General features: G+C 43.8%; 2 protein-coding genes across 4 annotated transcripts in view; both read right to left on the bottom strand.

Moving 5' to 3' along the window:
- Positions 1 to 1,099: 1,099 nt before the first annotated feature.
- LOC306930335 (E3 ubiquitin-protein ligase TRIM35-like) overlaps positions 1,100 to 16,480 on the bottom strand; it is a 289,920-nt gene continuing 274,539 nt past the window's right edge. The window contains exons 1-2 of one of the 2 annotated variants that reach the window (XM_079511256.1): positions 3,977 to 4,149; positions 1,100 to 3,246 (exon numbers count right to left, since the gene is read on the bottom strand). In XM_079511256.1, the coding sequence (XP_079367382.1) occupies positions 1,595 to 3,085 (1,491 nt within the window). In that variant the 5' untranslated portion in view covers positions 3,086 to 3,246; positions 3,977 to 4,149 and the 3' untranslated portion in view covers positions 1,100 to 1,594. Of the gene's footprint in view, positions 3,247 to 3,976; positions 4,150 to 16,480 lie in introns of those variants that run through there. The other variant, XM_079511257.1, reaches the window with a different exon arrangement.
- Positions 9,092 to 13,774, bottom strand: LOC306930336 (E3 ubiquitin-protein ligase TRIM35-like). 2 transcript variants are annotated; one of them, XM_079511258.1, is made up of 2 exons: positions 13,632 to 13,774; positions 9,092 to 11,468 (listed from the first exon to the last, which is right to left on the bottom strand). In XM_079511258.1, the coding sequence occupies exon 2, from the start codon at positions 11,319 to 11,321 to the stop codon at positions 9,834 to 9,836; it is 1,488 nt and encodes a 495-aa protein (XP_079367384.1). In that variant the 5' UTR covers positions 11,322 to 11,468; positions 13,632 to 13,774; the 3' UTR covers positions 9,092 to 9,833. The 2 variants fall into 2 exon arrangements, with proteins under 2 accessions (XP_079367384.1, XP_079367385.1); XM_079511259.1 differs by lacking the exon at positions 13,632 to 13,774 and adding an exon at positions 13,456 to 13,582.

Genomic DNA, 16,480 nt, shown 5'->3' with positions numbered 1-16,480 from the left:
ACAATTCTTCTACATTCTCTAATTTAATTGTGTAGACTTCTTGTAAATGATTAAGTAATGCCGATGTTTAGCAATAATGTAAGAGCGTAAAATGAAGATCTATAAGGGTCCATTTGGTTACCAACTCTCAATTTAGCTGGGGACCACCTGGAACCCCCTCAGGACCACTGGTGGTCCCCGGACCACTGGTTGAAAACCACTGAAGTAGACCTAAAAGTTTGGAATTACTGAATAGGTCTATAATCTGAATTTATGATGAATTGAACAAGGTGGACCCACTTGTAAACAAGTGTAGTGCTTTATTGGGTCGTCCACTCACAGTTAACAGTTTTTGTATTAAGTTGTGCTTGAAATGTACTGTAATTCTGCAAACTGTTAATATATACAATCAATCAATCGACTATAGAGAGCACACACCATGGAGCATGGACCTATTTCTGCTCATTGAGTTTGAGGATAAAGAAATACTGACAAAGTGACAAATAGTTTCAACTAGTAAGTACTTGAGTACATGTATGCACTTATTTCAATTACAGTTTAGGCATTTAGCTCTATGCTCTTCTAATTCAGAACGATTTACAGTGAGCAATGTAAAATAATACGAGACTTGTATAGGCTTCAACAAATTCAACAAATGAACCTGGCACCTGTTCTACACAACATGTACTTTCACCACTGGAGTGGATGCATACAGAGGATGTAGAGTAGACTACTATGCCATGTTATAGCCCGTTTTAATTTGTTGAATGTTTGAATGATGCCAAGGGTCAAAACGTAGCCAAAAATAAAGACCACTTCACCCATCGTCATAGCTTCATTCAGTAGTTATTCAACATTTTCATGTCAAGGACCCCCATCTGGAACTGTTTTGGCAGGGACCCCCAGAAGAGTAGATTGATGTGAAACCAAATTCAAACTGATTCAAAATGTTCCAAACCTTTTCAATATTTTTCAAATATTTTCAAGAACAGCAGATGTGCAAGCTTGTATCTGCTATTTTGTTAATAGCCACTGAATTATATAATGGATAGAGTGGGAGCCCCTTCACACACACACAGGTCTGCTGACCTGGACAGTAAATTACAAAATATGAGAAAACTTTGAAGTGTGCCAGTATTTGTCTTTATTATGATAATTTCACTCACTGAACTCTATGTGGTCACATTCATATTGAACTTACAAATCCTGCTCACCAACGATATAACAGACTGACATAACAATATTGATGAACTAAATTCACAGAATAAACAAGTCAGTTGTGCTGTCGACATTGTGCTGTCGGACTGGTGAACAAATGAAAAGGGCCTGGAAAATGAATTTTGTTCCCACGTCTGGGGCATTCGATGCATTTTTGCAATAGACAATTATGCCCTTGTGGACTTTGACTTAAAAGTTCTCTGCAAAATATCCTGCATTTTATTTGTCACAACATGTATATACTAAATGTGAATTACAAAAAAACGAAAATCTGCTTATACAATTCTTGATATTCATTTTGAAAACACAATGTCTCTCTCAAACTGCCATTCATATGCACTAACATATGAGACAAGTAATGACCCTGAATTTCTTAAGGCAATGGAGACAGTACGGTCTAACTGCATTGTTCCACAGTTACACTAATCTTCCCCGGTAATATCCTCACAGGGACAGTATCACCAATATTGAAAATGTACGCAAAGAGTGTCTCGGTGAAGGTGTGCGTGAAGGTGTGTATGTGTGCGTTAGCAGCATCGGGGTCAGAGAAGGACAGCGTTCCTCCATCACAGTCCAGCTGGACTCTGATCCTCTGAGGTTCCGTCTCCAATGGGAGGACCTGTATGCCGGTGAGTGACCCTGGTACTACGGACTCTGCCGTGTAGATCTCGTCCTCTAGCCTTATTCTCCAATGATTACCCTTTCGGTCTCCCTTCCTCTGGTACGACTCTGCTAACAAACCCACTTCCCAGTCCGTGCTCTCTCCAACCTCGACGTCCCAGCTGTGAGTCCCAGAGTCAAAGCCCTCGGAACCCAGGACGATGGGCATCAGGTTAAACCTCTCCGTGTTGTTGGGAAGCTGACCAGTGCGAGACACACTGTCTTGCAGAGTCCAATAGGGCTCTATTGGACTCACAGGTTTCACAGTGGTCAGATCGTCAGACAGGGTGTATCCTCGATAGGCGGTGTTGGGGTCCAGAATGACGGGAGTGTAGGAGACGATGCCCTTCATCTTGTCCCAGACTCTGAAGGCCAGGTTGCCCAGGTGTTTGGCCACGTCTATCAGTGGTCCTGAGACCACCGGCTGTGGGTCCTGCGGTGTGAACCGTAGGATTCTTTCCATTGTGGTCTTGTAGTTCTGCAGGAATGAGACGGGTTCGGCTCTAAGCTCCTCCTCTATGGATCTGATGTTGCTTGAAAGAGTTACTATGTCTCTGTCCTGACCCTCCATCTTCTCCATAATCATCTGAATCTTCTGCTGCTCTTCCTCCCTCAGTGCAGCGATGCTGGCCTCCTCTTCATCATGTAGAAACCGACGAAGCTTCTTAAAGCCTTCCTTAATCTGCATCTCTGTGAGACAGGCCTGGACCCTAACGTGTTCTGCTGTTTGGTCACTTTTCTTTTTTACTTTATTAAAGACCTCCAGTTTATCCAGTAAAGGCTTCAGTGATTTCTGGACTTCCTCCTTGTGCTCCAGAGCAGCTTCATCGACGGGTCTGAAACTGTGCTTGGCGTGTTTTTCTGAATGCAGACACACGACACACACCGGCTGTTGACACCCCAGACAGAACAGTTTGAGTCTCTCAGCGTGCAGACTGCAGAGATCCTCAGACCACGATGAAGATCTCGGACGCTTTGGAGCTCTCTGATGTCTCTCCTGTATGAAGGCCTTACACAGGTTCCTCAGAGCCAGGTTACGGGGTAGATGTTCCGTCAAATGTATGTCCTTACAGACTGGACATTCCGTTATACGCTTCTCTCTCCACCATTGCTGCAAACAAGCTGTACAGAAGCTGTGGCTACAGGACAGTATCACGGGATCTTTAAAGATGTCATGACACACAGGACAGGAAAAGTCCTTTTCTGGAAGAGACAACACGGAAGCCATTTTTGAAACTACAATGTCAGTGGTGGTGGTAATTTGTCTTCCTCTAGATTAGAATGTCCCCTAAAGTTGTGTTGTTTGATCAATCTTTGTCTTTGGTCAAATCTTATCGTCTCAGATGAGTCTGGCAGGAGGCGGAGCTTTGACACGCCACCACAGAAGACCTGTTGCAAAATGCGCGCGCACACACACACACACACACACACACACACACACACACGATTAAGATACTTCATTTACATATAAGAAGAATGCTATTGAGGTGAAAGCATAGAGTGAAAGTCAACACTGCATGGTCATTGATGTTGATGTATCTAAATTTAGAACTATTCCTAAACCTAACCTCAGACCATCCGAGGAAAAGAGGTGGATAATAAAAACAAAAAAGTAAGAGCAGAGTGGGGTTTTGTCATGTTATACATGGCAAAATGTGCTTTGCTCACGAGTTATGTTCTGAGAATCTTTGGTACACATACTGGACCTGCACATAAAGCACACTCTAGTGGTCAGGACATCATTCCCATGATGCAACCAAACATTTGATGTTGAGACCTCACTCTGAGTCTGAATGCTAACTATAAAGACAACTAAAGAGATTAATCGTTTGTCCAACTTTCTGTCTCTCTCTCTCTCACACACACACGCATGCACACACACACACACACACACACACACACACACACACACACACACACACACACACACACATCTCAATGGGGGCTGACGTGGGGAGAGAATTCGGATTTTTACAATGGTCTTACTATTTAGCACGTAGCACCGCAGCACACCCACTACAGACCTCACACAAGAAAAGCTTCCGCCTAGTACTTTACAAGTGAAGTCATGCTCACTGCTCTCTGCATTTGCACAGTGGCAGCAAGGAAAATACATTACCCCTTTTCTTTCTGCTGTTTCACGAGTCACGACGACCATATTATGTAATGTCGGATGTCCAGTGCAGCATGATGTGAGACGAGGTGCTGTGCAATCTGTTGCTCTGTGTTGACGTACTACTGCTAGGGTCTAGACTGGAGGGGAACCATGTCGATCACAGAGCAATGAATCGAGCAGGGCGCAACAGAACAGACAGGTAACTGACGTTTCTGAACATTGATTGATTGATTGATTGATTGATTGATTGGTTGAAATATTTAAATAACAGTTTGCAGAATTACAGTACATTTCAAGCACAATTTGCACAAACTCAATACAAAGACTGTTAACTGTGAGTGGACAACCCAATTAAGCATTACACTTGTTTACAAGAGGGTCCACCTTGTTCAATTCATCAAAACATTTAGAGACAAAAAGACACTTCTATATAGTCAAAGAACAGAACAGGAATTCATCATAATGGAGGTAAAAAGGGAAAAGAAACATATACAGTGAGGGGGAAAAGGGTGGGGGGGGGGGATTCAGATTTTACGGAGGCCAGTTTCGAATTGCAGCCGTCCGTAGGTGCCCTTTGAGAGCGGTTTTGAAGGAGTCAAGGGATTCACATGTCTTAATGACTGTTGGTAGGGCGTTCCACATTTTGGTGGCATAGGAGCGAAAATAATTTAGTTCCTTGTTTGTGCCGAATCTGGGTTGTACATGGTTCGTTGCACTTCCTCTGGTGTTATGGGTATGGACTTCGTTAACATTAAGGAAGTATCTAGACAGGTACATGGGTATCTTGGTGGTGTATCGAATCGTGTGGACCAGACCCATTGCAAGATGCTGTACTCTGTTGTCGACCCTAAGCCATTCCAGCCTGTCAAAGTGGGCAGGGGTGAGGTGGGTTCGGGGGGTGAGGCCAAGTAGGAGCCTGACCAGTTTGTTTTGGGAAGTCTGGAGCCTAGTTTTAAGGGCCTTTGAGGTGCTGTGGTACCAGGAGGTGCATGCATAGTCAAAGAAACCTTGTACGAGGGCTCCTGTTAAGGTCTTCAAGGTGTTTTTGTTGACCAGTGAGGAGATCCTGTAAAGGAATCTTGTTCTTTGGTTGACTTTTTTGATTACGTTGGTGGCCATTGTATCACCGGAAAGATTAGCCTCCAGGATGGAACCTATGGTAGGTAATTTCATCTTTACGTGTGATAACATTGTCACCCACTCTAACCAAGAAGCCATTTGCCTTGCTGAGATTACTATTAGATCCGAAGAGAATGGATTCAGTTTTTCCCAGGTGTAAAGATAGTTTGTTATCAGCGAGCCAGGTGCAGATTCTACCGAGTTCAGAGCTGAGGGCCTTTTCAACCTGCAGTTTGTTCCTGTCCGAGACTAGCAGTGCCAAGTCATCTGCGAACAGGAACAAGTTGCAGTCACAAGCTGATGTCATGTCGTTTACATATATTAAGAACAGTAAAGCCCCTAGTATGCTTCCTTGTGAAACGCCACAGCTCACTGGGAGGGGGGGAGGGGGGGGGGGGGGGTGTTCCATTCACCTCCACCATCTGTTCTCTCCCCTCCAGGTAGGATTGCATCCAGCTCACTGATGTGCTATCGAAACCAATTGCTTTTAGCTTGTTAACCAGTATGGAGTGGTTCACGGCGTCAAAAGCCTTTTGGAGGTCCAGCATGACCATGCCGCAGTATTTGCCAGCATCCACCTCATGTTTGATGTGGTCGCTCAAATAGAGAAGGCATGTGTCAGTGGAGTGGGATGTTCTGAAGCCAGATTGGAACTTTTCAACCTGTTCATAGACAATGTTTTCCATCACTTTCGAGATGGAGCTTAGAATAGAAATAGGGCGGCAGTTGCCGGGGTCTAATTTACTCCCTTTCTTGTGCAAGGGGGTTACTTTGGCCAGTTTGAAATCTCGGGGGACCTGTCCCTGTTTGATGGAGAGGTTTACTATGTGGGTGATTATTGGAGCTATAGAGATGGCTGAGTCTCTGAGAAATTTGGAGGGAATATTGTCATGGCCAGTGGCCTTGTGGGGTTGGAGGGCACTACTGTAACGTCAAAGTCCTATTACTTTGGGCTACTGGTTGCCCGATGGCGAGGGTCTAGTCATGACGTGTGATAAAAAGACTGATGTCCAAGCGTTGACTTAAAGTTCAAGATTTATATTTATTCACTATATTAAATAAAGCAAAAAAGGATGTAAACCATATCAATCAACAGCCTGTGTCTCACAGTCAAAAAACTGTTCGCCTTCACATCAGGACAACAACAGAGTATTCAATCGGGTCTCATTAAGTAACCTGGCCAACCTTGGCCTTGACCAAGCCCTTGGAATGACGTCATCAAAAAACATAGAAATAAAATGAACAGAAAAGAAATGGCTCTTACAGTTACCATAACTAGTTTAAAATCGTCTTTACAAACACCTAGGTTTCTGTAGAAGGTTTTAATGTGCTCTACACCAAAGAGCCCAGAGTGGGAGGGCAGTTTGTTAACCAGAGTTGTTGCTATGTTTGTAAAGAAGATATTCAAGTAGTTGGCCACATCAAGCTTGTCAGTGATGAGAGTGTCGTCCGATTTGATGTTTATGTTTGAAAACCTGGTTTTTAGTTTCTGACCGCAGCCTAGTTGATTGTTTAGTAGCTTCCAGAGCTCACGAGGATTGTTTTTGTTTTCCTCTGCTTAATCATTTATAAAGTTACTTTTAGCTGATTTGGTCATGGTAGTTACACTGTTTCTTAGCTTGTTTCGTTGGGTTTTTAGGTTGTCCAACTGAGCTTGGAGATCATTGTCGAAGCGCTTGGCAAGCTTTGACTTGCTTTTTAGAAATTCAGAGCATTTTTTGTCTCTGGCTTTCATTGCAGTCAGTATGTCCGAATTCATCCATGGTTCCGAGCGGGTTTTGACCCTGATGGTTCTCAAAGGAGCCAGTATTGATGTAAATTTGGTTTTGAAGCCAAGCCATGCTTCTTCGACAAGTGTGCTTTTAAGGCTGAGCTCAGACCTTTACTGCATTGCTGTATGCTTGTTGGATGAATGTTGTGTAGTGTCATGGCCGCCCCAATGCATTTCCAATGGAGGTCACATGGTTTGACACAACATTTGTGTTGTGTGAGGGGGAGGGGGCAGTCGAAACACAGCTGAAAGCCATACAACAGACATGTGACCTCCATTGGAAATGCATTGGGGCGACACTCACAACGCTGTAAAGGTCTGAGTGAGGCCTAAGCTCATCAGACCAATCCAGACTCTCCAATTCTTGGTTAAAGACCTCACTAGAGTAGGTTTTGAGGTCCCTTGATATGACTGTTTTGTGGCAGCCGGTCTTAAGTTTTTGTTTTTTGTGGGTACAGAATATCATAAAATGATCGCTAGCCCGCATACAATAACACCTTTCATGGAGATTCTGGATTTGTCCGGAATGTTGGTGGTCTTTAAATTGATGTCTATCTCCAGCGGGACAGCGAACACAAACTGTTGGTACTTCTGAAATGAAATGCAACATATATTGGCTCCTGGTGTAGTGTTAAGTTTGTTCAATTTGTGTTTATGATTATGAATGGATTGAAAGAGTATCTTCACTGATTAAGATACCGCCTTCTTCCACTAGAGGGTGCATTAGACCACAAAGAGACAACACATTACATATACAACCCTTCAAGTAAGTGGCTTTCAACGCTTTTCATATCGAGGATAATCGAGCCTCGAGGCCCATTATTTATTCTGCATTTGAGCCACAGACCCAAAACCCTCTCAGACCCAAAACTAAAGAACATATTGTTGCCGTTTTGTCCACAATTACATTCTTGATGTTGGTACCATTAGGAGAGATAACAGGCAAACGTTGATCAAAATAACAATTCTTCTACATTCTCTAATTTAATTGTGTAGACTTCTTGTAAATTATTAAGTAATGCCAATGTTTAACAATAATGTAAGAGCGTAAAATGAAGATCTATAAGGGTCCATTTGGTTACCAACTCTCAATTTAGCTGGGGACCACCTGGAACCCCCTCAGGACCACTGGTGGTCCCCGGACCACGTAGCCTACAATATCTTTCGTTGTAGTGCAGTAGAAGTAAAAGTACTGAAAATTGGAAAGTAAAAATACCTCAAAATTAGACTTAAGTAGAGTACTTACTGTACTTGAGTACATTTACCTTGTTACTTTCACCACTGGAGTGGATGCATACAGAGGTAGAGTAGTAGACTATACTATTCTATGTTATAGCCCGTTTTAATTTGTTGAATGTTTGAATGATGCAAGGGTCAAAACATAGTCAAAAATAAAGACCACTTCACCCATCGTCATAGCTTCAAGTTCGTTCAGTAGTTATTCAACATTTTCATGTCAAGGACCCCCAAAATTGGCCGCAGACCCTCATCTGGAACAGTTTTGGCAGGGACTCCCAGAAGAGTAGATTGATGTGAAACCAAATTCAAACTGTTTCAAAATGTTCCAAACATTTTCAATATTCTTCTTTTCAAGAACAGCAGATGTGCAAGCTTGTATCTGCCCATTTAGGCCCGACGTCGAAATAAAAAGGCTTCTGAAAGAATATATATATATATATATATATAATTATATATATATTCAAAGATTTGTGCCGCATTTTCACGATTTTTCAAAAATAGCAGACCTACAAGCTCGTAGTGTGCCACTCGGTGGTGCGCTATGAGCTTGTAGATCTGCTATTTTTCAATACCTAAAGTATAACATAATGCTTTAAAACACCAAAAGGGGTTCCCATCCAGAATGGTTAATAGCCAACATTATATAATGGATAGAGTGGGAACCCACACACACACACACACACACACACACACACACACACACACACACACACACACACACACACACACACACACACACACACACACACACACACACACACACACACACACACACACACACACACACACACACACACACACACACACACACACACACACACACACACACACACACACACACACACACACACACACACACACACACACACACACACACACACACGTCTGCTGACCTGGACAGTAAGGATAGAGTGGGAACCCCTTCACACACACACACACACACACACAGGTCTGCTGACCTGGACAGTAAATTACAAAATAAGAGAAAACTGTGTGCAAAAGAAAATGTCTTTATTATGATTTGACTCACTGAACTCTATGTGGTCACGTTCATATTGAACTTACAAATCCTGCTCACCAACGATATAACAGACTGACATAATATTGATGAACTAAATTCACAGAATAAACAAGCCAGTGAGAATAAGTCAGCATTGCTGTCCGTCACATTGTGCTGTGGGTGTAACTGTAGGCCATCTGGACTGGTGAACACAAAAAAGGGCCTAGAAAATGAATTTGGTTCCCACGTCTGGGGCATTCGATGCATTTTTGCAATAGACAATTATGCCCTTGTGGACTTTGACTTAAAAGTTCTCTGCAAAATATCCTGCATTTTATTTCTCACAACATGTACTAAATGTGTATTACAAAAAAACGAAAATCTGCTTATACAATTCTTGATATTCATTTTGAAAACACAACTAATGTCTCTCTCAAACTGCCATTCATATGCACTAACATGGCAGCGGTGGCCGAACGGATAGCGGCGCGGTCTTGATACCGGAAGGTTCCTAGTTCGAATCAGCCGTCCGACACGTTAAATTACCACCGCTGAAGTGCCCTTGAACAAGGCATTGTACCACTACGATGAAATGTGTTCTATGAGCAGGGCCTGGCTGGAAACAAGTTCTTGAGCTTAGCCCAGATACCCTGGGTAAATATAGATTTCATTTCATTTCATTTCATACGAGAATGACCCTGAATTTCTTAAGGCAATGGAGACAGTACGGTCTAACTGCATTGTTCCACAGTTACACTAATCTTCCCCGGTAATATCCTCACAGGGACAGTATCACCAATATTGAAAATGTACGGAAAGAGTGTCTCGGTGAAGGTGTGCGTGAAGGTGTGTATGTGTGCGTTAGCAGCATCGGGGTCAGAGAAGGACAGCGTTCCTCCATCACAGTCCAGCTGGACTCTGATCCTCTGAGGTTCCGTCTCCAATGGGATGACCTGTATGCTGGTGAGTGACCCTGGTACTACGGACTCTGCCGTGTAGATCTCGTCCTCTAGCCTTATTCTCCAATGATTACCCTTTCGGTCTCGCTTCCTCTGGTACGACTCTGTTAACAAACCCACTTCCCAGTCCGTGCTCTCTCCAACCTCGACGTCCCAGCTGTGAGTCCCAGAGTCAAAGCCCTCGGAACCCAGGACGATGGGCATCTGGTTAAACCTCTCTGTGTTGTTGGGAAGCTGACCAGTGCGAGACACACTGTCTTGCAGAGTCCAAAAGCGCTCTATTGGACTCACAGGTTTCACAGTGGTCAGATCGTCAGACAGGGTGTATCCTTGATAGGCGGTGTTGGGGTCCAGAATGACGGGAGTGTAGGAGACGATGCCCTTCATCTTGTCCCAGACTCTGAAGGCCAGGTTGCCCAGGTGTTTGGCCACGTCTATCAGTGGTCCTGAGACCACCGGCTGTGGGTCCTGCGGTGTGAACCGTAGGATTCTTTCCATTGTGGTCTTGTAGTTCTGCAGGAATGAGACGGGTTCGGCTCTAAGCTCCTCCTCTATGGATCTGATGTTGCTTGAAAGAGTTACTATGTCTCTGTCCTGACCCTCCATCTTCTCCATAATCATCTGAATCTTCTGCTGCTCTTCCTCCCTCAGTGCAGCGATGCTGGCCTCCTCTTCATCATGTAGAAACCGACGAAGCTTCTTAAACCCTTCTGCAATCTGCATCTCTGTGAGATAGGCCTGGACCCTAACGTGTTCTGCTTTTTGGTCACTTTTCTTTTTTACTTTATTAAAGACCTCCAGTTTATCCAGTAAAGGCTTCAGTGATTTCTGGACTTCATCCTTGTGCTCCAGAGCAGCTTCATCGACGGGTCTGAAACTGTGCTTGGCGTGTTTTTCTGAATGCAGACACACGACACACACCGGCTGTTGACACCCCAGACAGAACAGTTTGAGTCTCTCAGCGTGCAGACTGCAGAGATCCTCAGACCCCGATGAAGATCTCGGACGCTTTGAAGCTCTCTGATGTCTCTCCTGTAAGGCCTCACACAGGTTCTTCAGAGCCAGGTTACGGGGTAGATGTTCCGTCAAATGTATGTCCTTACAGACTGGACATTCCTTTATACGGTTCTCTCTCCACCATTGCTGCAAACAAGCTGTACAGAAGCTGTGGCTACAGGACAGTATAACAGGATCTTTAAAGATGTCATGACACACAGGACAGGAAAAGTCATTTTCTGGAAGAGACGACGCGGAAGCCATTTTTGAAACTACAATGTCAGTGGTGGTAATTTGTCTTCCTCTAGATTAGAATGTTCCCTAAAGTTGTGTTGTTTGATCAAGCTTTGTCTTTGGTCAAATCTTATCGTCTGGCAGGAGGCGGAGCTTTGACACGCCACCACAGAAGACCTGTTACAAAGTGTACACACACACACACACACACACACACACACACACACACACACACGATTAAGACACTGCATTTACATGTACATATGAAAAGAAGAATGCTATTGAGGTGAAAGCATAGGGTGAAAGTCAAGCGCATCTGCAAAGACCTCATCAGTCAGTCATCGATGCATCTAAATGTATGAACTATTCCTAAACCTAACCTCAGACATCCGAGGAAAAGAGGTGGATAATAAAAACAAAAAAGTAAGAGCAGAGTGGGGTTTTGTAATGTTATACATCACGTTCTGAGGATCTTTGGTACACAGACTAGCCCCTCTCGGGACCCCCGGTTGAGCTCTTTTCATCGTCACCCGTAGGGTCCCTAGCCATCGGTCCTAAGCTAAATGGAAATTATGGAATACAGACGGACTTGCCTTCGTTAACGTCCATGCTGCGGTGTTTGTGTAATAGTGATATGTTCCAAAATAAGCATATAGGAGCTATAGGAGACAACGGAAACCTCAACGAATTTTCCTTTGGCGCAGAAGCCGTTAAGTATTTTTAATCTTTGTTTGACCGTTTTGGCTGGTCTGAAATTCTCTCTTCCTTCCTTCCTTCCTTCCTTGACTTCCTTATTGACATCCCATTGTACCGCCTCCCGCACCGACGCTGGCTAGCTGCGACAGAGCAGATCAGAGGCAGGAACGTAGGGACGCGCAGCTAGCCAGCGTCGGTGCGGGAGGCGGTACAATGGGATGTCAATAAGGAAGGAAGGAAGAGAGAATTTCAGAGCTGCCAAAACGGTCAAACAAAATTCGTTGAGGTTTCCGTTGTCTCCTATAGCTCCTATATGCTTCTTTTGGAACATATCACTATCACACAAACAGCACAGCATGGACGTTAACGAAGGCGAGTCCGTCTGTATTCCATAATTTCCATTTAGCTTAGGACCGATGGCTAGGGACCCTACGGGTGACGATGAAAAGAGCTCAACGGGGGGGGGGGGGGGGGGGGGGGGTCCCGAGAGGGGCTAGTGCACAGACATACTGGACCTGCACATAAAGCACACTAGTGGAGTCAAGAGGGATGACATAATAATTCCCATGATGCAACCAAACATTTGATGTTGAGACCTCACTCTGAGTCTGAATGCTTACTAAAGACAACTAATGAGATGAATCGTTTATCCAACTTTCTGTCACTCACACACACACACACACACACACACACACACACACACACACACACACACACACACACACACACACACACACACACACACACACACACACACACACACACACACACACACACACACACACACGTGGCAGCGGTGGATAATCTAGGGTCTAGACCGGAGGGGAACCATGTCGATCACAGAGCAATGGATCGAGCGGACGCAACAGAACAGAATGAAGTCAATGAACTAACTCTGATGTTTCTGAACATGTTGGTGGTCTTTACATTGATGGCTATCTCCAGCGGGGCAGCGAACACAAACTGTTGGTACTTCTGAAATGAAATGCAACATATATTGGCTCCTGGTGTAGTGTTAAGTTTGTGGCCGAACGGATAGCGGCGCGGTCTAGATACCGGAAGGTTCCCAGTTCGAACCAGCCGTCCGACACGTTAAAAATGACCACCGCTGAAATGCCCTTGAACAAGGCATCAACCACTACGATGAAATGTGTTCTATGAGCAGGGCCTGGCTGGAAACAAGTTCTTGAGCTTAGCCCAGATACCCTGGGTAAATATAGATTTCATTTCATTTCATTTCATTTCATTTCACACACACACACACACACACACACACACACACACGTGTAATAGCATGGGGGGCTGACGTGGGGAGAGAATTCGGATTTTTACAATGGTCTAACTTAGCCCAAGGTTTAGACTCTCGTAGAGGTTTTTTTCGATTCTGACGAATCTCAACGAGAGTCTAAGAGGCTTGTCCGGAAATTGCGGTCAAACTTTTACGTTTGTGCCTCAAAATCACTCTTACCTTGTACAGATGCAAAATCTAAGCTCATGTCTGGTTTGCCCCACTTGTCCGGTGGGCACCCACTACTACAGACCACACCACACACAAGAACAACTACAGCCTAGTACTTTACAAGTGAAGTCATGCTCATTGCTCTTTGCATTTGCACATGGTGGCAGCAAGGAAAAAACATTTACCCCTTTTCTTTCTGCTGTTTCACGAGTCACGACCGTATGTCGGATGTCCAGTGCAGCATGCTGTGAGACGAGGACCAGCTGTGCAATCTGTTGCTCTGTGTTGACGTGCTACTTCTAGGGTCTAGACCGGAGGGGAACCATGTCGATCACAGAGCAATGGATCGAGCGGACGCAACAGAACAGAATGAAGTCAATGAACTAACTCTGATGTTTCTGAACATGTTGGTGGTCTTTACATTGATGGCTATCTCCAGCGGGGCAGCGAACACAAACTGTTGGTACTTCTGAAATGAAATGCAACATATATTGGCTCCTGGTGTAGTGTTAAGTTTGTTCAATTTGTGTTTATGATGATTATGAATGGATGAAAGAGTATCTTGACTGATTAGGATACCGCCTTCTTCCACTAGAGGGTGCATTAGACCACAAACACATTAGAGACAACACATTACATATACAACCCTTCAAGTAAGTGGCTTTCAACGCTTTTCATATCGAGGATAATCGACCCTCGAGGCCCATTATTTATTCTGCATTTGAGCCACATAGTCCAGCTGCTTAGCTCCAATATATAAAGGGATCGTTCAGTTTGTGATAAAAGCATGAAATGTGGTACACATATAGCCAAAGGCATCCCAAACATAATTGGAGGTGGAGGCATCCTGAATTTTCAACATGGCACCCATTTTTCATAATGCCACCATTGACATCCTATTATAAGGCAATATTGTCTAAATTTCCTTATGCTTATCAAACTAGGGGGGTTTCATGATGCTGAATCCATTCCAAGCATTAGTTTTGCATAAAAACACTCATTGGGCTAAATTTGGCGATAGCAACTTGCCCAACTGTGCTGATGTCAGCACATTTGGGCACGTTGCTATGGCCAAATATAGGCCCAATTTGGCCAATTAGCCCAAACTAATGCTTGGAATGTATTCAGCATCATGAAAACCCCCTAGTTTGATATGTCACATGCTACTTAAAGCATAAGGAAATTTAGAAAATATTGCCTTATAATAGGATGTCAATGGTGGCATTTTGAAAAATGGCTGCCATGGGTGCCATGTTGAAAATTCAGGATGCCTCCACCTCCAATTATGTTTAAGATGCCTTTGGCTATATGTGTACCAAATTTCATGCTTTTATCACAAACTGAACGATTGCTATGGACCATGCTGCACTAACAGACCCAAAACCCTCTCAGACCCAAAACTAAAGAATATTGATAACAGGCAAACGATAACAATTCTTCTACATTCTCTAATTTAATTGTGTAGACTTCTTGTAAATGATTAAGTAATGCCGATGTTTAGCAATAATGTAAGAGCGTAAAATGAAGATCTATAAGGGTCCATTTGGTTACCAACTCTGAATTTAGCTGGGGACCACCTGGAACCCCCTCAGGACCACTGGTGGTCCCCGGACCACTGGTTGAAAACCACTGAAGTAGACCTAAAAGTTTGGAATTACTGAATATATTATCTGAATCTATGATGAATTGAACAAGGTGGACCCTCTTGTAAACAAGTGTAGTGCTTTATTGGGTCGTCCACTCACAGTTAACAGTTTTTGTATTGAGTTGTGCTTGAAATGTACTGTAATTCTGCAAACTGTTAATAAATACATCAATCAATCAATAGACTATAGAGAGCACACACACCATGGAGCATGGACCTATTTCTGCTCATTGAGTTTGAGGATAAAGAAATACTGACAAAGTGACAAATAGTTTCACCTAGTAAGTACTTGAGTACATGTATGCACTTATTTCAATTACAATTTAGGCATTTAGCTCTATGCTCTTCTAATTCAGAGCGATTTACAGTGAGCAATGTAACAGAATACGAGGTAGGCATCATCAAACGCATAGAAATAATCTGTGTACACAACCTCGTCCTCGCCCACCAGGCTTTCCACCACTTCGGAGGAAAAAGTGTACACATGACTATAGGTGGGATGCCAAGATCAACAAATGCACCTGGCTCCTGTCTGCATACATAACATGCTGCTATCTAAATTATATTTTACCCTTTGCAACCAATCAGTGTTGATTTCGTCGACTAAAACTAAACCGAAAAACGTTCGTCGACTACCTCGCAACGCATCGCATCGCAGCGCAACGCGTTGTGGGCTTGTAGATCAGCTATTTTGAAAGTGAAAAAGTGAAAAAAAACAGTCATTATGTCGGCATCAAGGACCAACAAAATACATTTTAGTCGACTAAATCAGTAGATTTAGTCAACTAAAATCTTGACTAACACTAAAACATTCCTGGTGACTAAAATGTGACTAAAACTAAAAGGAAAACTATTCAAAAGACTATGACTAAAACTAAAATCAAAATGCGTTGCCAAAAACAACACTGTTTGCAATTTGCATAGCCTATTTAGTTACTTTTTTTTTTTTTTACAGTATCGTTAAAGAGCTGGCCTGGGAAGACCCCTTTTTAGGCTGTTATTTACTGAACAAACAACACATATAATGGAAGAGGTTAGATAGACGCACCTGTTCCGTCTATACAGTTAACCTGAAAGGGGAGGAGCAGCCTGGTGCCACACACTACAGTACGCCCTCTGATTGGCTGCTGCAGCCTTCAATCAGCCCCTGGTGCCGCCCACACACACACACCCCTGCCTGTGCAGTGACGTCATCAGGGGGCGTGCCGGTGCTCCTGTGCCAGAGAGCAGGGCTTTCTGTTTCTGTCTGAACGGAACGAGCGCTCCTCCGAGTTGGACAGAGAGAGAACCGCGCAGACAGAGAGACAGAGAGACGCTCCTGCTTCGACCTTTGAAACCCGTCACGTTGCAGGTAAAATGCCGGCTGTTATTGTCATATTATGGACTTGG

This window comes from Electrona antarctica, assembly GCF_951216825.1.
Source record: "Electrona antarctica genome assembly, chromosome: 9".
Lineage (NCBI taxonomy): Eukaryota > Metazoa > Chordata > Actinopteri > Myctophiformes > Myctophidae > Electrona > Electrona antarctica.
This window is presented reverse-complemented; position numbering and strand designations above follow the sequence as displayed.